The sequence below is a fragment of the Tyto alba genome, unplaced genomic scaffold (genome assembly GCF_018691265.1).
Source record: "Tyto alba isolate M040663 unplaced genomic scaffold, T.alba_DEE_v4.0 Super-Scaffold_200000178, whole genome shotgun sequence".
Classification (NCBI taxonomy): Eukaryota; Metazoa; Chordata; class Aves; order Strigiformes; family Tytonidae; genus Tyto; species Tyto alba.
The window spans coordinates 450,003-467,031 of NW_024881291.1; the positions used below are offsets into that span (position 1 = coordinate 450,003).

General features: G+C 65.0%; 2 protein-coding genes across 6 annotated transcripts; one reads left to right on the forward strand and one right to left on the reverse strand.

The window, feature by feature from the left end:
- Positions 1 to 402: 402 nt before the first annotated feature.
- FLOT1 (flotillin 1) lies at positions 403 to 8,071 on the reverse strand. Of its 5 annotated transcripts, none has more exons than XM_042794008.1 (12): positions 7,908 to 8,071; positions 7,726 to 7,801; positions 7,450 to 7,540; positions 6,920 to 7,063; positions 6,475 to 6,594; positions 5,607 to 5,702; positions 4,997 to 5,149; positions 4,279 to 4,460; positions 3,568 to 3,613; positions 3,338 to 3,488; positions 1,877 to 2,041; positions 403 to 1,749 (listed from the first exon to the last, which is right to left on the reverse strand). In XM_042794008.1, exons 1-12 carry the CDS (start codon positions 7,948 to 7,950, stop codon positions 1,157 to 1,159), a joined length of 1,860 nt encoding a protein of 619 aa, XP_042649942.1. In that variant the 5' UTR covers positions 7,951 to 8,071; the 3' UTR covers positions 403 to 1,156. The 5 variants fall into 5 exon arrangements, with proteins under 5 accessions (XP_042649942.1, XP_042649943.1, XP_042649944.1 ...); XM_042794010.1 differs by having other exon boundaries at positions 1,613 to 1,749; positions 3,338 to 3,475; positions 7,908 to 8,070; XM_042794009.1 differs by lacking the exon at positions 6,920 to 7,063.
- Positions 8,072 to 12,026: 3,955 nt separating this feature from the next.
- Positions 12,027 to 16,394, forward strand: LOC116963341 (class I histocompatibility antigen, F10 alpha chain). The gene is made up of 8 exons (XM_042794013.1): positions 12,027 to 12,162; positions 12,622 to 12,885; positions 13,694 to 13,969; positions 14,044 to 14,316; positions 14,398 to 14,499; positions 14,663 to 14,695; positions 15,931 to 15,963; positions 16,137 to 16,394. The coding sequence occupies exons 1-8, from the start codon at positions 12,099 to 12,101 to the stop codon at positions 16,148 to 16,150; spliced, it is 1,059 nt and encodes a 352-aa protein (XP_042649947.1). The 5' UTR covers positions 12,027 to 12,098; the 3' UTR covers positions 16,151 to 16,394.
- The last annotated feature ends 635 nt before the right edge of the window (positions 16,395 to 17,029 follow it).

Genomic DNA, 17,029 nt, shown 5'->3' on the forward strand with positions numbered 1-17,029 from the left:
GGGAGCCCTTGATCTTCATCGTTGTCTTCAGCCTTCATCAGTGTCCTCAGCCTTCGGTCTCACTGTTGCCCCCAGAAAGCCATCATCATCATCGTTGGAGAGCCCTTGGCCTTCATCATCATCCTCGGAGAGCTCTTCCTCTTCACCATTGTCACCAGGAAGCCTCAGCCTTTTGTCATTGTCACCAAAAAGCTCTTGGCCTTCACCGACATCACTGGAAAGCTCTTGGCCTTCATCAAGGTTGTCCCCAAAGCCCTCAGACCTTCGCTGTTGTCACTGGAGAGCCCTTGGCCTTCATCATCCTCAGAGAGCCCTCGGCCTCTGTCATTGTCCTTGGAGAGCCCTCGGTCTTCACCAGTGTCGTCAACACCGGAGAGTCCTTGCCCTTCGTCATCGTCACCAGAGAGCCCCAGTCCTTCATGGTCAGTGAAGAGCCCTTCATCATCGTCACCAGAGAGTCCTCGTCCTCGCAGAACCCCCTGTCCTTCATCATCGTCACCGGAGTCCTCATCCTCGCCGCGTCCCCGTCCTTCGCCACCATCTTTGTCACCGCAGTCCCCCTCCCCTCTCTGTTGTCACCAGAAGGCCCCTTGTCACTGGCAGAGCCACCATCCCTTCCACGTCACCCCCCCTCAGCCCCGTATCCCGCCCCCCCCCCGGGGGTGACATCACCGCTAAATTATTGCAGCCCCTGGGGCACTAATTTGCTCCCGTTTCCACCCAAAACCACCACTCCAGCTGCAGGGGGCTCCCGGGTGGCCCTGTCCCCTGTGTCCCCAACCAGGGGCTCTCCTGTCCCTGTGTCCCGTCCCCACCTCATCCATCCCGCTTTGGTTCATTTTTCCCCTTTTTAAGCTTTCCCCCCCACCACCTTTTTTTCTTTTTTTTTTTTGTTTTTCATATTGAAAAGCCGCCCCCGGGCGAGGAATAAACCCGGGATGTAAAGCCACCACTGTGTCCCTTGTCCCCTTCCTGTCCCCATGTCGTGGGGTGTCCCTGGGGCCCTCCGGGTCCTTTTTGAGGGTCTCCGTGGGGGGTTGGGTGTCCCAGTTGTGTGTGTCCCCCCCCCACTCCTGGGTGACCCCAACGTCCTTCCTGTCCCCCTCCTGGGGGGGTGCCCCTGTCCCCCGTGTCCCCCTCTGGGGTCTGCTCTCATCTATGTGTCACCTCTGGTGGCCCCCACCCCAAGTCCTCCACCCGATGTCCCCACATCCCCCTGCCAGAATGTCCCTTCAAGGGTGACCCACCCCCGTCCCTCCCCGTGTCCCCAAATCCCTCCCCCCCCCAAGGGACCCAGGTCTGTCCAGTGCAGACGCTGCAGCTTTAATGATTTGGGGACATAGCCCCCACCCTGGGGACACCCCCAACCCCTGATAGATGGGAGGGTGGTGGCACAGAGCAGGGGATGGCACTGAGCCTTGGTGGCACTTTGGGGACACGGAAGCGCTGTGGGGTTGTGGGGGCGGGGCACAGTGTCATTGTGGCAGTTGGGGGACATGGTGGCACCGTGGGGGTAGTGGCACTTGGGGGACATGGAGGCACCAGGGGCTCGTGGCACTTGGGGGACACTATTGCTGGGAGGTGGTGGCACTTGGGCAGGACAGGCGCCAAGGGGTGGTGGCACCGTGGGGACGGGGGCGCCAAGGGGTGGTGGCACCTGCCCAGGCAGGGTGGCACCAGTGTCTGGTGGCACTTCGGGGACACGCTGGCACTGGCTCAAGCCTGGCACTCCGCCTTCTTCTGGTTGGCCTGTGGGGACAGAGGGGGAGTGAGGAGTGGCCCCGGGTGTCCCCGTGTCCCGTTCCCACCCCCCCCCCCCCCAGGGACCCCCCACGTCCCGTCCCCTCCCCGAGGGGACCCAGGTGTCCGGGCGCACCTGGGTGACGCTGACGCCCGTGAGAGCCTCGACGGCAGCGGGCAGGCGGGTGACGACGTCCAGGATCTCCCCCGGGAGCCGCGACACCCCGATGTCCCCGGAGCCGCCGGCCACCAGCGTCACTCGACGCGTCCCCAACAGTGGCTGCGCTACCGCCTCCGCCACCTGCCCCCCAAAACAGTGGCTTTCACCCCAAAATCCGCAGCACCGCCATCCCCCTACCGCTGCCTGTTCCAAAATCATCACGTTTCCTGCTGAAATGCTCCCTCAGGACCCCCGAAGCCCCCTGAACACACCCCAAAGTCCCCAAATCTCACCCCAAAATCTGCCTCCTGCACCCCCAGATCTCACCCCAAAATCTTAATAGCACCTCAAATTCCCCAGATTTCGCCCCCAAAATCTGCCTGTAGTGCCCCCAATCCCGCCCCTAAATCCCACCCCCATTGCTGCCTGTTCCAAAATCACCCAAGTTTCACCCCAGAATATTCAGTTGGCATCCCCAAACCCCCAGATCGCACCCCAAAATCTAATGGTACCCCAAATTCCCCCGGTCTCACCCCAAAATCTCCCTGTGGCACCCCCAAATCCCTCCTTTCCATCGCTGCCTGTTCAAAAACCATGTTTCACCCCAAAATAATCCGTCGGTACCCCTGAATCCTCTGATCACACCCCAAAATCCCACGATCTCACCCCAAAATCTGCCCACAGCAGCCCCACATCCCCCTTGCTCCACCAGTTCCATGAAATCTCCACATTCCACCCCAAAAATTCACCTTTGGTACCCCCCAAACCCACGCATCTGCTCACCACCTCTGCCACCTGCCCCCAAATCCCCTCATTTCACCCCAAAACCTGGCTCTGGAACCCACAAATCTTCTCCGTGCACAGTTGTCCCGGAATGGTCGTTTTTCACCCCAAAACTACCCCTTTGCCCTCCCCAATTCTTCCCTCTGCCCCTCCCAGAGTGCCCCCGCCCCACAGGGGCATCCCAAAACACCTGGGACCACAGAATATCCCGTGGGGACCCCCCCCAAGCTGCCCCCACCCAATGGAGGGACCCCAAATCACCCTGTGGGACCCCAAAAAGCCCCATGGGGACCCCAAATATCCCCCCTTGAGACCCCCAGATACCCCACAGAGACACCAAATCCCCCACAGGGCCCCCCCAAATCCATGGGTGGGGGGCCCAAATCCCCACCTTGAGACCCCCCCAGACACCCCATAGGGACCCCGAATCCCCACTGGGACACCCCTAAACTACCCCTACTCCAGAGGGGAAACCCCAAATCCATGGGGAGGTAGTGGGGGGGCCCAAAATGTCCCCCTGAGACCCCCAGATACCCCATGGGGACCCCCAACTCCCCCAGGGCCCCTTCAAACCACTCCCACCCCACAGTAGGGACCCCAAATCCACTGGGGGGGCGTTGGGAGAGACAAACCCCCCCCCCCCCCCCCCAATACCTGGGGCAGCCGCTGCAGCACCATGTCGACCACGGCGGCCTCCTGGTACTGCCCGAAGGCCTCGGCCTTCGCCGCCGTCTGCGCCGCCTCCGCCCGCGCCCGGGCGGCCACCGCCGCCGCCCGCGCCGCGCCCGTCACCTGCGAGAGGCGGCTGGGACCCCCGCGGGATGGGGGGACCCCCCCCCCCCCCCCGCCCCAGTTTGGGGTCCCCTTGCCCCCCCCCCACTTACCCTCATGGCCTCGGCCTCGGCCTCCGCCTGCATCATCACCTGGGACCTGTGGGGGGCGGGGCTTGTGGGGGGCGGGGACTGCGAGGTGGGAGGGGCTGGGGAAAAGGGCGGGGTCTTCCCGAGGGGGCGGGGTCTACCAGCGGGGGGGGTGGGCAAAGGGCAGGGTTGGGCGTGGCCGGGTGAAATAGGGACATGGCCTCCTCCCCCCCCCCCCCCCCCCCAACAGCCTCCAGGGGGGTGTGGCCTACAAAGGGGCCGGGCTTCCTTGTAAGGGGGCAGTCTTCCCTTAAAAGGGCCACGACTGCGATGTGGTAGGGCCCACCGTGGGGGGGGGTGTGGGGTGTGTGTGTGTGACTTCAGAAGGGTACTGCCCCCTTTTTAAAAGGGAGTGGCTTCCGAGTGGGTGCCGGTGCCCTTTTAAAGGGGGCATAGCTTCCCCCCCCCCCCCCAAGGTGGTGGCACCCAGAGGTGGGGGTGTGGCTTGGCAGATTGGGGCGGGGTTCCACTTTAAAGGGGCACAGCTTCCCTTAAAGGGGGCACGGCTTCACCAAAGGTGGTGGGACCCACCCGGGTGGGAGTGTGGCTTGGCAGATTGGGGCGGGGCTCCTCTTTAAAGGGGCACGGCTGCCATTAAAGTGAGCAGGACTTCCCTTAAAGGGGGCACGGCTTCCCCCGAGGTGGTGGGACCCACCAGCCGGGGGCGGGGCTCACCGCTGGGCCTCGGCCAGGCGCTCGAGGCGGTAGCGCTCGGCCTCGGCGGGCTTGCGGACGGTGGCCTCCAGCTCACGCTCGCGGCGGCCGATCTCGTGCTCCTGCAGCTGCGCCTGCTGCGCCCGCTCCACCACCAGCACCTGCGCCCGCTGCTCCTCGATCTGCTGCTTCGTCCTCGCCACCTGCACCCGCGGCACCCATCAGCCCCGCGCCGGCACCCAGGGGGGCGGGGGAGGGGGGCACCCAGGCAGGCGGACTCAGGCACCCCGGGGGACCCAGGTTTTGGGGGAGATGCAGGTTTTTCGGAGGGAGGCAAGTTACTGGGGAGACCCTAGCGTCCAGGGGACCCGAGTGGCGGGGACCCAGGTGTCCGTGGGGGACCCAAGTGTCTTGGGGGGGGGAACCTAAACAATCCCAGGGGACCCCGAAGGACCCAAGTGTTAGAGGGCACCCCAGGATTTGGGGGATACAGGTATTCAAGGAGGACCCAGGTGTCCAGAGAAGGGTCCCAGGCACTGTGGGGCTGTACAGGGGGGGGACCTGGGTGTCCCGGAGCAGGGACCCAAGTGTCCAAGACCCCATCAAGGAGGGACCTGGGGGGGGGGGGTGGTCCCAGGTGACCTAGGAAGGGGTCTCCAACATCCCAAAGAGGCGACCCAGGCCCTCGGGAGGGACACTGAGGAACCTGGGAGGGGACACTGAGGTGGCAGGGGGGTACCTGTAGCTGGTAAGCCAGGTCGGCCTGGGCTTTACGGGCGCTGACGGCGGCGTCACACAACGCCTGCTGCACCTGGAAGTCGCGCTGGGCCTGCGCCATCGCCGTCTCGCTCAGCAGCTGCGCCGAGACCTGCTCCTGGCGCGCCCGCGCTTCCTGCGGGGACACGTAGAGGGGGCACGTGGGGACGCGGAGGGACACCGGGAGGTCCGGGGGGGGGGAAACATATTGGGGGTCGGGGCGCGATGACACCATGGGATTAGAGAGGTGGGGGGGTATTAGGGGACACTGCAGGATGGGGGGGCAGGGCATGGGGACACCAGGGGATGGGGAAAAATCATGGGACATGGAGACATTGGGGACCCACCCACACACAGAGGTGAGGACATGGGGGACAGTGGGGGTTCAGGTGATGTGGGGAAACCAGGGGGCCCACGGATGTTGGCGTGGGACATATGGGGACCTTGGGGGCAAGCTGGTGACATCAGGAAGTGGCCACTGGCATACTGGGGATGGATTTAAGAGACCCGAGCGAGGAAATGGGGGGGGGGGGACACACAGGCACGGGGAGGAGAGGGGGAGCCCCGGGGGGTGACAGAGGTGACGGGCTCACGCGGATGCCGGCGTCCCGCTTGGCCTCGGCCTCTCCCACGCGGGCGTCGCGCTGGACCTGCGCCGTGCGACCCTTCCCCAGCGAGTGCAGGTAGTCCTGGGGACGGGGGACATGGGGACACTGTCACCCCCACCCCGACACCGGCCATCCCTGTCCCAGCAAGCACCAGTGGCCCTGGAAACACTGGAGATGGTCTTGTCCCTGTACGGCGTCCCCATCCCTGGCTGGATGCCCCCAGTCTCTGCACCCACCCTGGTGACCCTGTTCCCACCCAGGGACCGTGTCCCTGTCCCCATTCCGGTGTCCCTGTCCTTCACCTGATGTCCTCACCCCCGTCTCCCTGTCCCCACACCCCCATTCCTCTGTCCCTGGCCCACTGTTTCCATCCCCACGTCCCCCTCCTCTGTCCCTTTTTCTGTGACCACCCATTCCTGGGTCACTGTCCCCAACCCTGCATCACTGTCCCCACCCCCCCGGCTCCCTGTACCGCCTCCCCCAGCCCCAGCGCCACCGACCATGCCGATGTCTCTGTCCCCACCACGTCCCCCCAGTATCCCCAGTGCCACCGGCCACAGCGTTGTCCATGTCACCCCCCATGTCCTTGGTGCCGTGTAGCCATTACAAATGTCCCTTCAGGTTGTACCTGACCACGTCGACACCCTTGTCCCCACCATGTCCCCTCGTGTCCCACCCCCGGTCGTCACCGATGTCTTTCAAGGTGTAGTTAACCACCTTGTCCCCACTACATCCGCTAGTGTCCCCTCTCTGGTGCCACCCGGCCATCGTGGATGTCCTTCAGGGTGTAGGTGACCACGTTGACACCCTTGTCCCCGCCGTGTCCCCACTCTGTGTCCCCCCCCCGTGTCACCTGGTCATCGTGGATGTCCTTCAGGGTGTAGCTGACCACGCTGATCCCCATGTTGACGAGGTCGGACGAGGCCACGTTGAAAACCTGCTCTGAGAACTTCTGCCGGTCCTTGTAGATCTCCTGGGGGGCGGGGCATCGGGAGGGCGGGGCGCATGGTGGGTGGGGGCATTGTGGGCGTGGTCTCCCAATGGGGTGGGGTCACCAGGGTAGGGTTCCCACCATGAGTGCCTGGTGGGGCGTGGCCTCGGGTGTGGGGGCTGTGTGGTCTATGGGAGGGGCGTGGCTTCACATGCAAAGGGGTGGGGCTCCCACCAGGGGCATGGAGCCCGGGGCAGGTGGGGCTTCTGTGACGGCACTTCCACAGGGGGTGGGGCTTATGGGCAACAGCCTTTGTTAAAGGGGCACGGCCAGTCCCAAGGGGCGTGGCCGGCCCCGCCCTCCTCACCTCCACGGTCATGTGGGCCATGATGGCGCGCTGGTGGCCCTCGAGGGTCTCCAGGGCGATCTGGGCGATCTCGCTCTCTGACTTGCCCAGAAACATCTGGCAGGCGGCCGCCAGCATCTCCTTGTTCTGCCCTTGGATCTTCACCTGCAGCCCCGCCCCCAAAGGGCACACCCCCGCCTCGCACACGCGCCTTGCACACGCGCCTCGCACGCTCCCGAACACCCCGAGTGGGGCCCAATTTCCCCCCGCACGTCCCCTTTAAGAGCTGGGGGGGGCGGGGTGTGTGGGGGGGTCTGCTGTGACCCTTTTAAGCGTGCTGTCCCTCCCTGCGTGGGGGTCCCCACCACTAACTTCAGGGCGTGTTGCCCCCCCCCCGAGGGGGTGTGGCCACCCCGGCCGAGCCGCTTTAAAGGGGCAGGGGCACAGGGTGGGCCCCACCATTTAAAAGGGGCTGCACCGCTTCCTCTCGGGGAAGGGGCGGTGGCAGCTGCAGGGACACGGGTGGGGGGACACGGGTGGGTGGGGGGTACCTGGGCGATGCCGGTGACGGAGATGGGGACGCCGTGGCGTGTGTACACCTTCTCACTGCGCACGTTGAGGGTCAGGGTGTTCAGGGAGATCCTGGGGGGGGGGGGTGTTCCACGCTGGTGTCACCCTCGTGTCACCCACAGCCCCCCACACCCCCCCAGTCACCCCTCGTGTCCCTGCACTCCCTGTGCACCACCCTCCCCCCCCACACCCCGCGTCACCCTCCATGTCAACACGTCGTGTGTCTCCCCCCCCCCCCCCCCCCCCGATCCCCTCACCGCTGGATCTGCTGCAGACACGGCACCACCAGCACCCGCCCCCCGGCCACCATCACGGGTGGGCTGCGGCAGAAACCTGAGGGGACACGCACATAGAAATAAATGGAGGGGGGGGACACCCCCACGCGTCCCGAGTCGGGACACACACACACACACACACACACACAGACACCCCGACTCACCCGACACCACCATGGCCTCGTTGGGGCCACACGTGAAAAACATCTCGGCGGGGACCTGCGGAGACACGCGAGGTGAAGCCCACGGGCCCACGACCCGCCCCCCACCTCCCTCCGCGGTCCTCCCGCTGCGGAACCGCCACGATCCCGGCGCCTCCCGCGGCAGCGCCCACCCCACCCTGTTCTACCCGGCGACCCGTGACGTCTGGAGATCCTCGCCGTCCTATTGGTCGATCCGGCAGGGCGGGAAGGCGAGCGGGGCGGGGCGCCGTGCGCGGGGAGGCCGAGCGGCGCCATTTTGGGCGGGGGCTGAGGCGCTGCCGCGGGGAGCGGGGCCCGGCCGGAGCTCCCACGCGCGGGGCCGACCCCGGTGGGTGGGGACGGGCAGGGAGCGGAGGGGGGGTCCGGTACCGCCGGGCAGGGGGGGGCGAAGGGGCTGGAGAGACCTCCTGGGGCCGGGGGGGTTGTTGTAGGGTCTCCCGGGGCTGCACAAGCACTGATCGAGACCTCCCTGGTGTTGCTGTGGGCACAGAATAAGGTCGAGTTGTTGTCCTCGGGCGGGTGGTGGCTGGAGCTCGGATTCCCCGACAAGGAGCTGCTCCTTGGGGATGGGAAGGTGTCGTGGTTTGGGCTCAGGGGGTCACTGAGCACCACGCAGCCGCTCACTTGTCCCTTCCCACCCGGCGATGAGAAGGGACAAATAAACCAGGGTTGGGATTCCAGATAGGACCAGGAGGGGCAAATCACCCCTTATGGAAATGGGCATAAGGCAGACTCATTAGGGGACATGAAAAGGAGAATATAGATTTATTACAGATGCTAACAACACATAACAGAGCAGGACAGTGAGAAGCATTGCCACATCTTGAGAACACCTTCCCCCCACCCCTCCCTTCTTCCCGGGCTCAGCTCTGCTCCCGATATCTCTACCTCCTCCCCCAGGGGCACAGGGGCAGGGAATGGGGGGTGCAGGCAGTGCTGCCACTTCCTTCATGTTTGGTGGGGGGAGCTTCTGGAACTTCTCCCCCTGCTCCATCGTGGTCCCCCTCTCACAGCAGACAGTCCTCCACAAACTTTCTCCGACATGAGTTCCTCCCACGGGCCGCAGCGTTCCCCACACTGCTCTGTCATGGGTCACTAACTTCCTCCGACTGGATTCCCTCCCACGGCTGCAGCCCTTCCCGAGCTGCTCCGGCGTGGGACACCCCCGCATGCTGCAATCCTCCCAGCGCTGAATTACAGCAGTGGGGCTGCCTTTTCCCACTAGACCCCGGCCTTCTTTGGGCAGAGCATCTTGATCATCCATGCGAAAAACAGGCCATAAATCAGTGTCTGCTCCACCATAGCTCTCCATGGGTGGCAGGGGGGGCCGCCCTGCCGTCGCCCCACAGGATACAGGAGGGTCTCTGCTCTGGCACACCTCCCCCCTCCTTTCTTCCTCCGTTCCCCCACTGACCTTGGTGTTCATGCAGCTCCCCCAACTCCTCCTCACAAGTCCAACCGCTCCTCACCACGTCCCTTCTTAAATACGTTATCGCAGAGGTGCAGCTGATGGGCTCAGTTTTGGTACAGAGGTGGAGCTGACTTGGAGCTGGGGGAGCTTCGAGAAGCTTCTCACATGACACCGCCCCTATAGCCCCCTCCCCTGCCACCAAAAAAAACCTCACAACTCACTCAAACCTACAACAGAAGGACTAAGGCGACCTGGGCTTCAGCGCCCATGGGATGGTGGAGCTCAGGATCAAGGACAAGGATGAAAAGCAACATCACAACTTCAGGAGAGCAATTTGACTTCTTTGAAGATGTTTCGATTTCCTCCAAGTGTGCCCAAGTGGCCAAGAGGGCCAACAGCATCCTGTATCAGAAATGGTGTGGCCAGCAGGACTCGGGACATGATCGTCCCCCTGTACTCGGCCCCGGTGAGGCCGTTCTGCAAATTCTGGGTTCGGTTTTGGGCCATTTACTCCAAGAACGACACTGAGGTGCTGAAGTGCGTCCAAAGAAGAGCAACGATGCTGGTGAAGGATCTGGAGCACAAGTCCTGTGAGGAGCAGCTGTGGGCACGTGCTTGGTTTCCCCTGGAGATAAGGAGGCTGAGGGGAGGCCTCATCGCTCTCCACAAGTACCTGGGAGGGGGTAGAAGCGAGGTGGGGGTCAGTGTGTCCTCTCAGGCAAGAAGTGACAGGACGAGAGGAAACGGCCTCAGGTTGTGGCAGGGGAGGTTTGGGTTGGCCATTAGGCAAAATGTCTTCACCGGGAGGATTGTCCAGCACCGGCACAGGCTGCCCGGGGCAGGGGTGGAGTCAGCATCCCTGTGGGGATTGAGAAGACATGTGCACGTGGCGCTGAGGGACACGGTCCAGTGGTGGCCTTGGCTGTGTTGGGTTAATGGTGGGACTTGATGATCTCAAGGGTCTTTCCCACCTCAACAGTTCTGTGAGTCTAAGCTGAAGAGAGGAACAAGGCGGCGAGCGGGAGGTCAGGCAGCGAGGCCAGGAGGGTGGATGAAGAGCTCTTGGCCAACCTCAAACCCGAAGGAAGCGCACAGAGGAAGGACGGGGAACCTGGGAGCGAGCCCGAGACGCTGCCCGAGCAGCCAGGGATGGGGCCAGGGAGGCCAAAGCCTAACGACTGGAGCCTGGCGAGGGATGGCAAAGACACCAAGAAGGGCCTTTGTAAGGACGTGGTGACGAAAGGAAGACGAGGGAGAGCGCGGCCCCACTGCTGGGCGGGACGGGGGACCCGGTGGCACCGGACCCGCGAAGGGCTGAGGCACTGAACCCCTCGTGGCTCCCGCCGAGAGCAGCAGGAGCAGCCGTCGGGAGTCCCAGGGCTGGAGCAAGACCGACGTCCCCTTGTGGCAGTTACCTTAATAAAATCCTAGAGTATTATTTTGGTTTTAGTTTAGAATATGCCTTTGCTTTTAAAATGGAGCTATAGCAGCTATGAGAATATAAAGCACACTAAGGCCCTTAGGAACACGTAGCTAGTGTGGTGTGTGCCTTGAACACTGCAAAAATCGTTATGGACTCTCAATCAAAACAGTGGGTACTGGTTATGCATCTCGATTTGAAACAATAGGTACCAGAAGAAACTGGTTTTGGTTGGGAAGATCGGCCAAAGAAGAAATGGGCATTGGCCAAAGATGGAGTGAGCATGCGCAGGGATGGAGTTCAGTCAGCCGACACAGCGAGGAAGACTATGGATGTCCACCAGAGGACCCCCGTCCCGTATAACCACGCAGGCGTTAGGGACATTTGCATATGATAGTGATTTCCAGGAAATAACATGAATATGCTAATCATCGCCCCCCCCTCATTCTATTTAAATCTGTAAAGATTTAAATAGAATTCAATGATTTCTGTAGGGTAAGAATATAGGTAAGGTGAGTAACTGACAGCCAATCATTATAGAGATCAAATTAAACTTTATGAATTTTGTTGATCTTATGTAACCAGGACTCTGCTGAAAACCTGTATAAATACGCTGTGCTTTGTACCTGTCGATGAACACGTCTTTGGTGGAGCTCTCCCCCGCGTTCCCCAGCGCTGGAATAAAGGAGTGCCTGCTTATCTGCTGGGTGTAGATCAGTTCTATTCGCGATTGCGACCGCTGACACCCTTGGCCCAGGGAAGTCTTTGGCCCACGGGACACATCGAGGTCCCCGGGCCCTGGCGGGGGCACCCATGGGTGCTGAGCAAGCTGGCCTGTGGCAGTGTGAGGCAGCTCTCGGGGATGTCCCCACGTCCCTGGTGGGGTCCCCTGGGTGCTGGGTTCTGGCACAGAGCACCCCAAAACCTGGCGGGAGGCGCTGGGCTCCCCCCCAGGGTGTTGTCTTGCTCATCCCCCCCTTTGCTCTGGGCCCCGCGGGCACGAGGGGGTCGGGGACACCGGCACGAGGGACCCCGGGAACGAGGGACACGGGGTGACCCCGGGCTGGGGGGTGCGGGGTCCTGGGTGTCCCGGGCCGTGCGGGGGTTCAGGGGTTCCCGTCCCTCCCCCACCCCCGGCTCTGCCTTCGGCGCTTTCGCTTTCACTTCCAACCTGGGCAGACGGGATCTGCCTGGCGACCGGTGACGTCATTAGCACCGCGGGCTGCCATTAGCGGGCGGGAGGCGGCGGGCCCAATAGCGGCAGAGGGGCGGGGCTTGTGGCGGAGCTCAGTGTGGGGCCGGAGCGGAGCGGAGCGGAGCGATGGGGCCGGGGCCGGGGCTGCTGCTGCTGCTGCTGCTGGGGGTCCTCGGCGGGGCGGCGAGCGGTGAGCGCGGGGGGGAACGGGGAACCCCCTGCACCCCCGTTTTCTTTGCAGGGGGCCCCCATGAACACCCCTTGTCTGGGCACCGCGACCCCCTGGACGCCCTTTCCTGGTCCCGGGGACCCCCCTGGATCCCCCTTTTCTTGGCACAGGACCTTGTGCGGGCACCGGGACCCTTCGACCCGCCCCTTACCAACCACCCCTCGCCCCCTCCCGGGCCACCGGGAACCCCCTTGGACACCCCCAACCCCCCGGGACCCCTGTGCCCCGATCCCCTTCCCGGTCACCAGGACCCCCCGGACCCCCCTGGCACATCTCACAAACCCCCCACCTCCTCCCCCCGGTCCCGTCCCTCCCCGGTGCCCCTGACCTGTCCCCTGGGACCCCCACCCAGCCTCGCTGCCCACCCCTGGGCACCCGCACCCCTGACCCCCACCCCTGACCCCCCCCATGTCTCCGCAGGGCCCCACTCCCTGCGCTACTTTGACATTTCGGTGTCGGAGCCCAGCCCGGGGGTGCCCCAGTACATGTATGTGGGGTACGTGGATGGGAACCCCATCGCACGCTACGACAGCGAGATGCGCAGGGTGGAGCCCCGGGCGGACTGGATGGCGGCAAACCTGGATCAGCAGTACTGGGACAGCCAGACCCAGATCTCACAGAGCAACCGGGAGATCGACCGCGTGAACCTGGACACAGCGCGGGGCCGCTACAACCAGAGCGGGAGTGAGTGTGGGCTGGGATGGGGCTGCGTGGGGCTGGGACGGGGCTGCGTGGGGCTGGGACGGGCTGCGTGGGGCTGGGACGGGCTGCGTGGGGCTGGGACAGGGCTGCGTGGGGCTGGGACGGGGCTGTGTGGGGCTGGGACGGGGCTGCGTGGGGCTGGGACGGGGCTGCGTGGGGCTGGGACAGGCTGCGTGGGGCTGGGACGGGGCTCTGTGGGGCTGGGACGGGCTGCGTGGGGCTGGGACAGGCTTCGCAGGGCGAGAGAGCTCCCACCCCCCACTCCAAGATCCTGCCCTGCCCCACGCTACTGCCCCAGCGGGTGCCAGCCCGTCCCTGCCCGCTGTCATTGTCACAGGGCTCCCAGCCACCCTGTCCCCCAGCCTGTCCCAGTCGAGACCCCCAGAAGCAGAGGGGCTCCCACCCCCAGTGTCGCAGCCCCTCACCCTCCCCGTGGTGTCAGGCCCCCCATCCCAGAGCCAGAGGGGTTCCCCCCACTCCACCCCATCTCCTCATCCTCCCCTCCCCGGCCTTCGGGACCCGATCGCAGCCCCTCGCTGTCGCAGGGTGCCGTGGGGGTGGGTGCCCACCCCGCCACGCGCTGGGTGCAGGGGGGCTGCACCACGGCTTCACGTGACACCGCGAGTGCTGTGGGCCCCGGGCAGGGCGGGGGGCAGCTCTGGTGCCGGTGCCCGATCCCCCCAAGCCTCACGCAGGGCTGGAGTGGGGGGAGCTGCCGGGGGGTCTGCGCCCCACTGAGGGCCCAGGGCTGCAGCAGCCCCTCAGCCCCGGCTCCCCGGACGTGTTTCAGGGGGTCTAACGCTGCAGCGGATGTACGGCTGTGACATCCTGGAGGACAACAGCACCAGGGGGGTTTATCAGTATGCCTACAATGGGAGGGACTTCATCGCCCTCGACATGGACACGATGACGTTCACCGCGGCGGACGCAGCGGCACAGATCACCAAGAGGAAGTGGGAGGAGGACGGGACGTTTGCTGAGCAGACGCAGCACTACCTGGCGAACACGTGCATTGAGTGGCTGAGGAAATACGTGAGCTACGGGCAGGCCGTGCTGGGCAGGACAGGTGAGGGCGAGACGGGTCCCGGGGCCGGGTGCTGCGGGTGCGTGTGCCGGCCCTCACCGCCACCCCCTCCGCAGAGCGCCCCGCGGTGCGAGTGTCGGGGAAGGAGGCCGAGGGGGTCCTGACCTTGCACTGCCGCGCCTACGGCTTCTACCCGCGGCCCATCTCCGTCAGCTGGCTGAAGGGCGGCGAGGTCAGGGACCAGGAGACCCAGTGGGGCAGCGTCGCGCCCAACAGCGACGGCACCTACTACACCTGGGCCTCCATCGAGGCCCGCCCCGAGGAGAAGGACAAGTACCGGTGCCGCGTGGAGCACGCCAGCCTGGCCGAGCCCGGCCTCTTCGCGTGGGGTGAGCGCGGTGGCCGTGGGCACGGGGCGCGGTGGGCAGGGGGGCTCCCCTCCCCTCCCTCACGGCCCTGCTCTCCCCCAGAGCCGGAGTCCAACCTGTTGGTCATCGTGCTGGGGGTGGTCGCCGCCGTCCTGGTCGCCGCCGCCATCGTCGCCGGATTTGCTGTGTGGAAGCAGAAGTCGGGTAAAGCGCTGGGGCCGGCGAGGCAGAGGGGTGCGGGAGGAAGGCAGGGCCTGGGGGGCCTGGGGGGCCGGGAGGGGCCGCGGGCGTGAGCCGCCGCGCTCCGGGGAGCCCCCGAGCCCGGCGGGGGAGCGCGGTGGGTGCTGACGCCTCTTTCTCTCTGCAGGGAAGAAGGTGAAGGGCTACGGCGTGGCGGCAGGTGAGTACTGGCGGCGGGTCCGGCTCCAGCCGGTGCCCGGTGCCGGGGCCGGCTCACGGCTCTGGGTTTTGGCCGCCGGTGGCGTTTCCCGATCCCTTGTCCTCCCTTTGCGGACCCTCTTCAAAGCCGCGTAGCGGGGCCGTGTGGGAGAGGCCGTGTCTCCCCGTCCGTGCTGGTGGCACCACCACAGGGGCAGCGAACCGCGGGATTCTGAGCCAGAAGGCACCTCCGCAGCCGACTGGTGCGGCCTTTCTGGCACAAACCCTGTCTAGACGAGCTGGCCCGGCCCCGTGTCCAGCCGAACCGTGAAAGTGCCCAGTGTTGGGGAATCCGGCTCTGCCCCGCGGGGATTATTGCAGAGGCTGATTGTTCTCCCGGTGAAGGACGTTCCCCTTGTGCGCTACCGGGATCGCCCCAGCAGTAACTTGCACCCGTCACCCGTTGGCTTTTCCCAAAGGGAGCCTCCATCGCCTTTGCAGCCACCCTTACGTCGTGCAGCGGGGTGGTAAGGGCTCCCCTGGGCCTTCTCGGGGCTGAACCAACCCAATTCTCTCAGCCCTGGATCACCTCGGTGGCTCTGGCCGGGGCCTGACGGGCTCCAGGTAGGGTGGGACGGTGTCTGCTCCATCTCTGCTGGCGCTGCCCCTGCTGATGCCGCCCAGCACCGCTTTCTTGGCCGCTGCAGCCCACTGTGGACTCACGCTGAGCTGGCTGTCCCCCCGGACTCGGGGTCCCTTTCCCCAGAGCTGCTCCCCAGCCCGGGCTGCGCTCCTGGGTGGCGTTTGCCCAGGTGCAAGACCTTGCACTTGGCCCTGTTGAGCTTCAGAAGGTCCTCGTCAGCCCGCTCTTGCAGCCCGGCCAGGGCTCCCTGCAGGGTGGCTCTCCCCTCCCGAGTGCCCACGTCCCCGCTCGGCTCGGTCTGGTCTGCAAACTTCATCAGGGAACGCTTGGTGCCGTTGTCCCGATGGCTGCAGAAGGTGCTCAGCCGCGCTGGGCCCAGGGTTGGGTGGAGCCGGCGGCCGTCCTGCTCTCGCAGGGCTGCAGCGTGGCCGTGGCTCCCGGCCGGCTCCTGGCCCGTGGCCCCCGGCCGGCTCCTGGCCCGTGGCTCCCGGCCGGCTCCTGGCCCGTGGCTCCCGGCCGGCTCCTGGCCCGTGGCCCCCGGCCGGCTCCTGGCCCGTGGCCAGTGCCCGTAGCGAGCCCGGGGCCGGCAGCTCACGGCTGTTTCTCTCCCACAGGCTCGGACGAGGGGTCCGGCAAGTTGGTCGCAGGTACGGCGTGGGAGCAGGGGCGATGGACGGGGCGGCCCCAGCTCTCTGTGCTCCCCCGTGGGACCGGCAGCCGGGGCAGCACGGGGCTGTGGGAGGGGGACACGGAGAACTCCAGAGCAGTGGGTTGGGGGCCGGGAGGGGTCCCTGGGTGACGCTGTCCCCTGTCCCCGCAGGAATGACCGTCTGAGCGCTCGGCGAGGGGCCGGCGCGTGGCTGGGTGCGGCCCCCCGCCCTCTCAGCGGCTGGACGCAGAGGGAGGCCGCGGCTGCGGTGGTGGCTCTTCTGGCTGGTGGCCTTCCTTTTTTCTGATCCTTTGGAAATCGAGCACTGCAATTATTGCCAAGGAGCTTGAACTTTGAGGTCGTAACCGATTGCTTTTGCTTCGCACAGAATAAATTCTGAGTCCCCCCCCGTGCAGGCTGTGCCTCCTCCCCCGGTGCCTGGGCTGTTCTCGCATTCTTGGGTCGGGGCTGGGCTGGTTTGGGCTGGGAGAGGTTTGATTTTCTTCATCGCGGCCCGACGCGGCGCAGTGTGCAGGATTTGGGACCGCAGTGGTGCTCGTAACACAGCGATGGATCTGAGCAGCCTTGGCACCGCGTCAAGGCCGTCTCTGTTTCTCCTTCGGGTGCCCCGGTGAACAGACGGGGGGTGCGGAGGAGGCTGAGAGGGGCCACAACCAGGCAGGCGACCCAACCTACCGAGAGGTACTCCAGGGCACATCGTGTTGTCCTGGACGCCACAGAGGGAGAAGAGGTGTTGAGGGTGCCTGGCAGCTTTTCCCCAGGACCTGGCTGAGTACCAGTGGTGCTGCGACGGAGGTGGTGAGCTCTGAGAACACGCAGACGTGTGCTGAGAAGATCTCCTGGGCTGAAGGGTTGTAGACAGACGCCAAGAAGGAGAGTCTCCTGCTTCGGGGCCCCACAGTCAGGTGCTGAAAAGATCTGGTCTAAAGCTGCTCAGACTAGCCCTGAAAATAAAGTCTTCTGCTGGGATGGGTTGCAGGCAGACACCAAGGTGAAAGCCTGCTCTGAAGCCCCAGAAGTTGTCCTGCTCTGAGGCCGTGTAG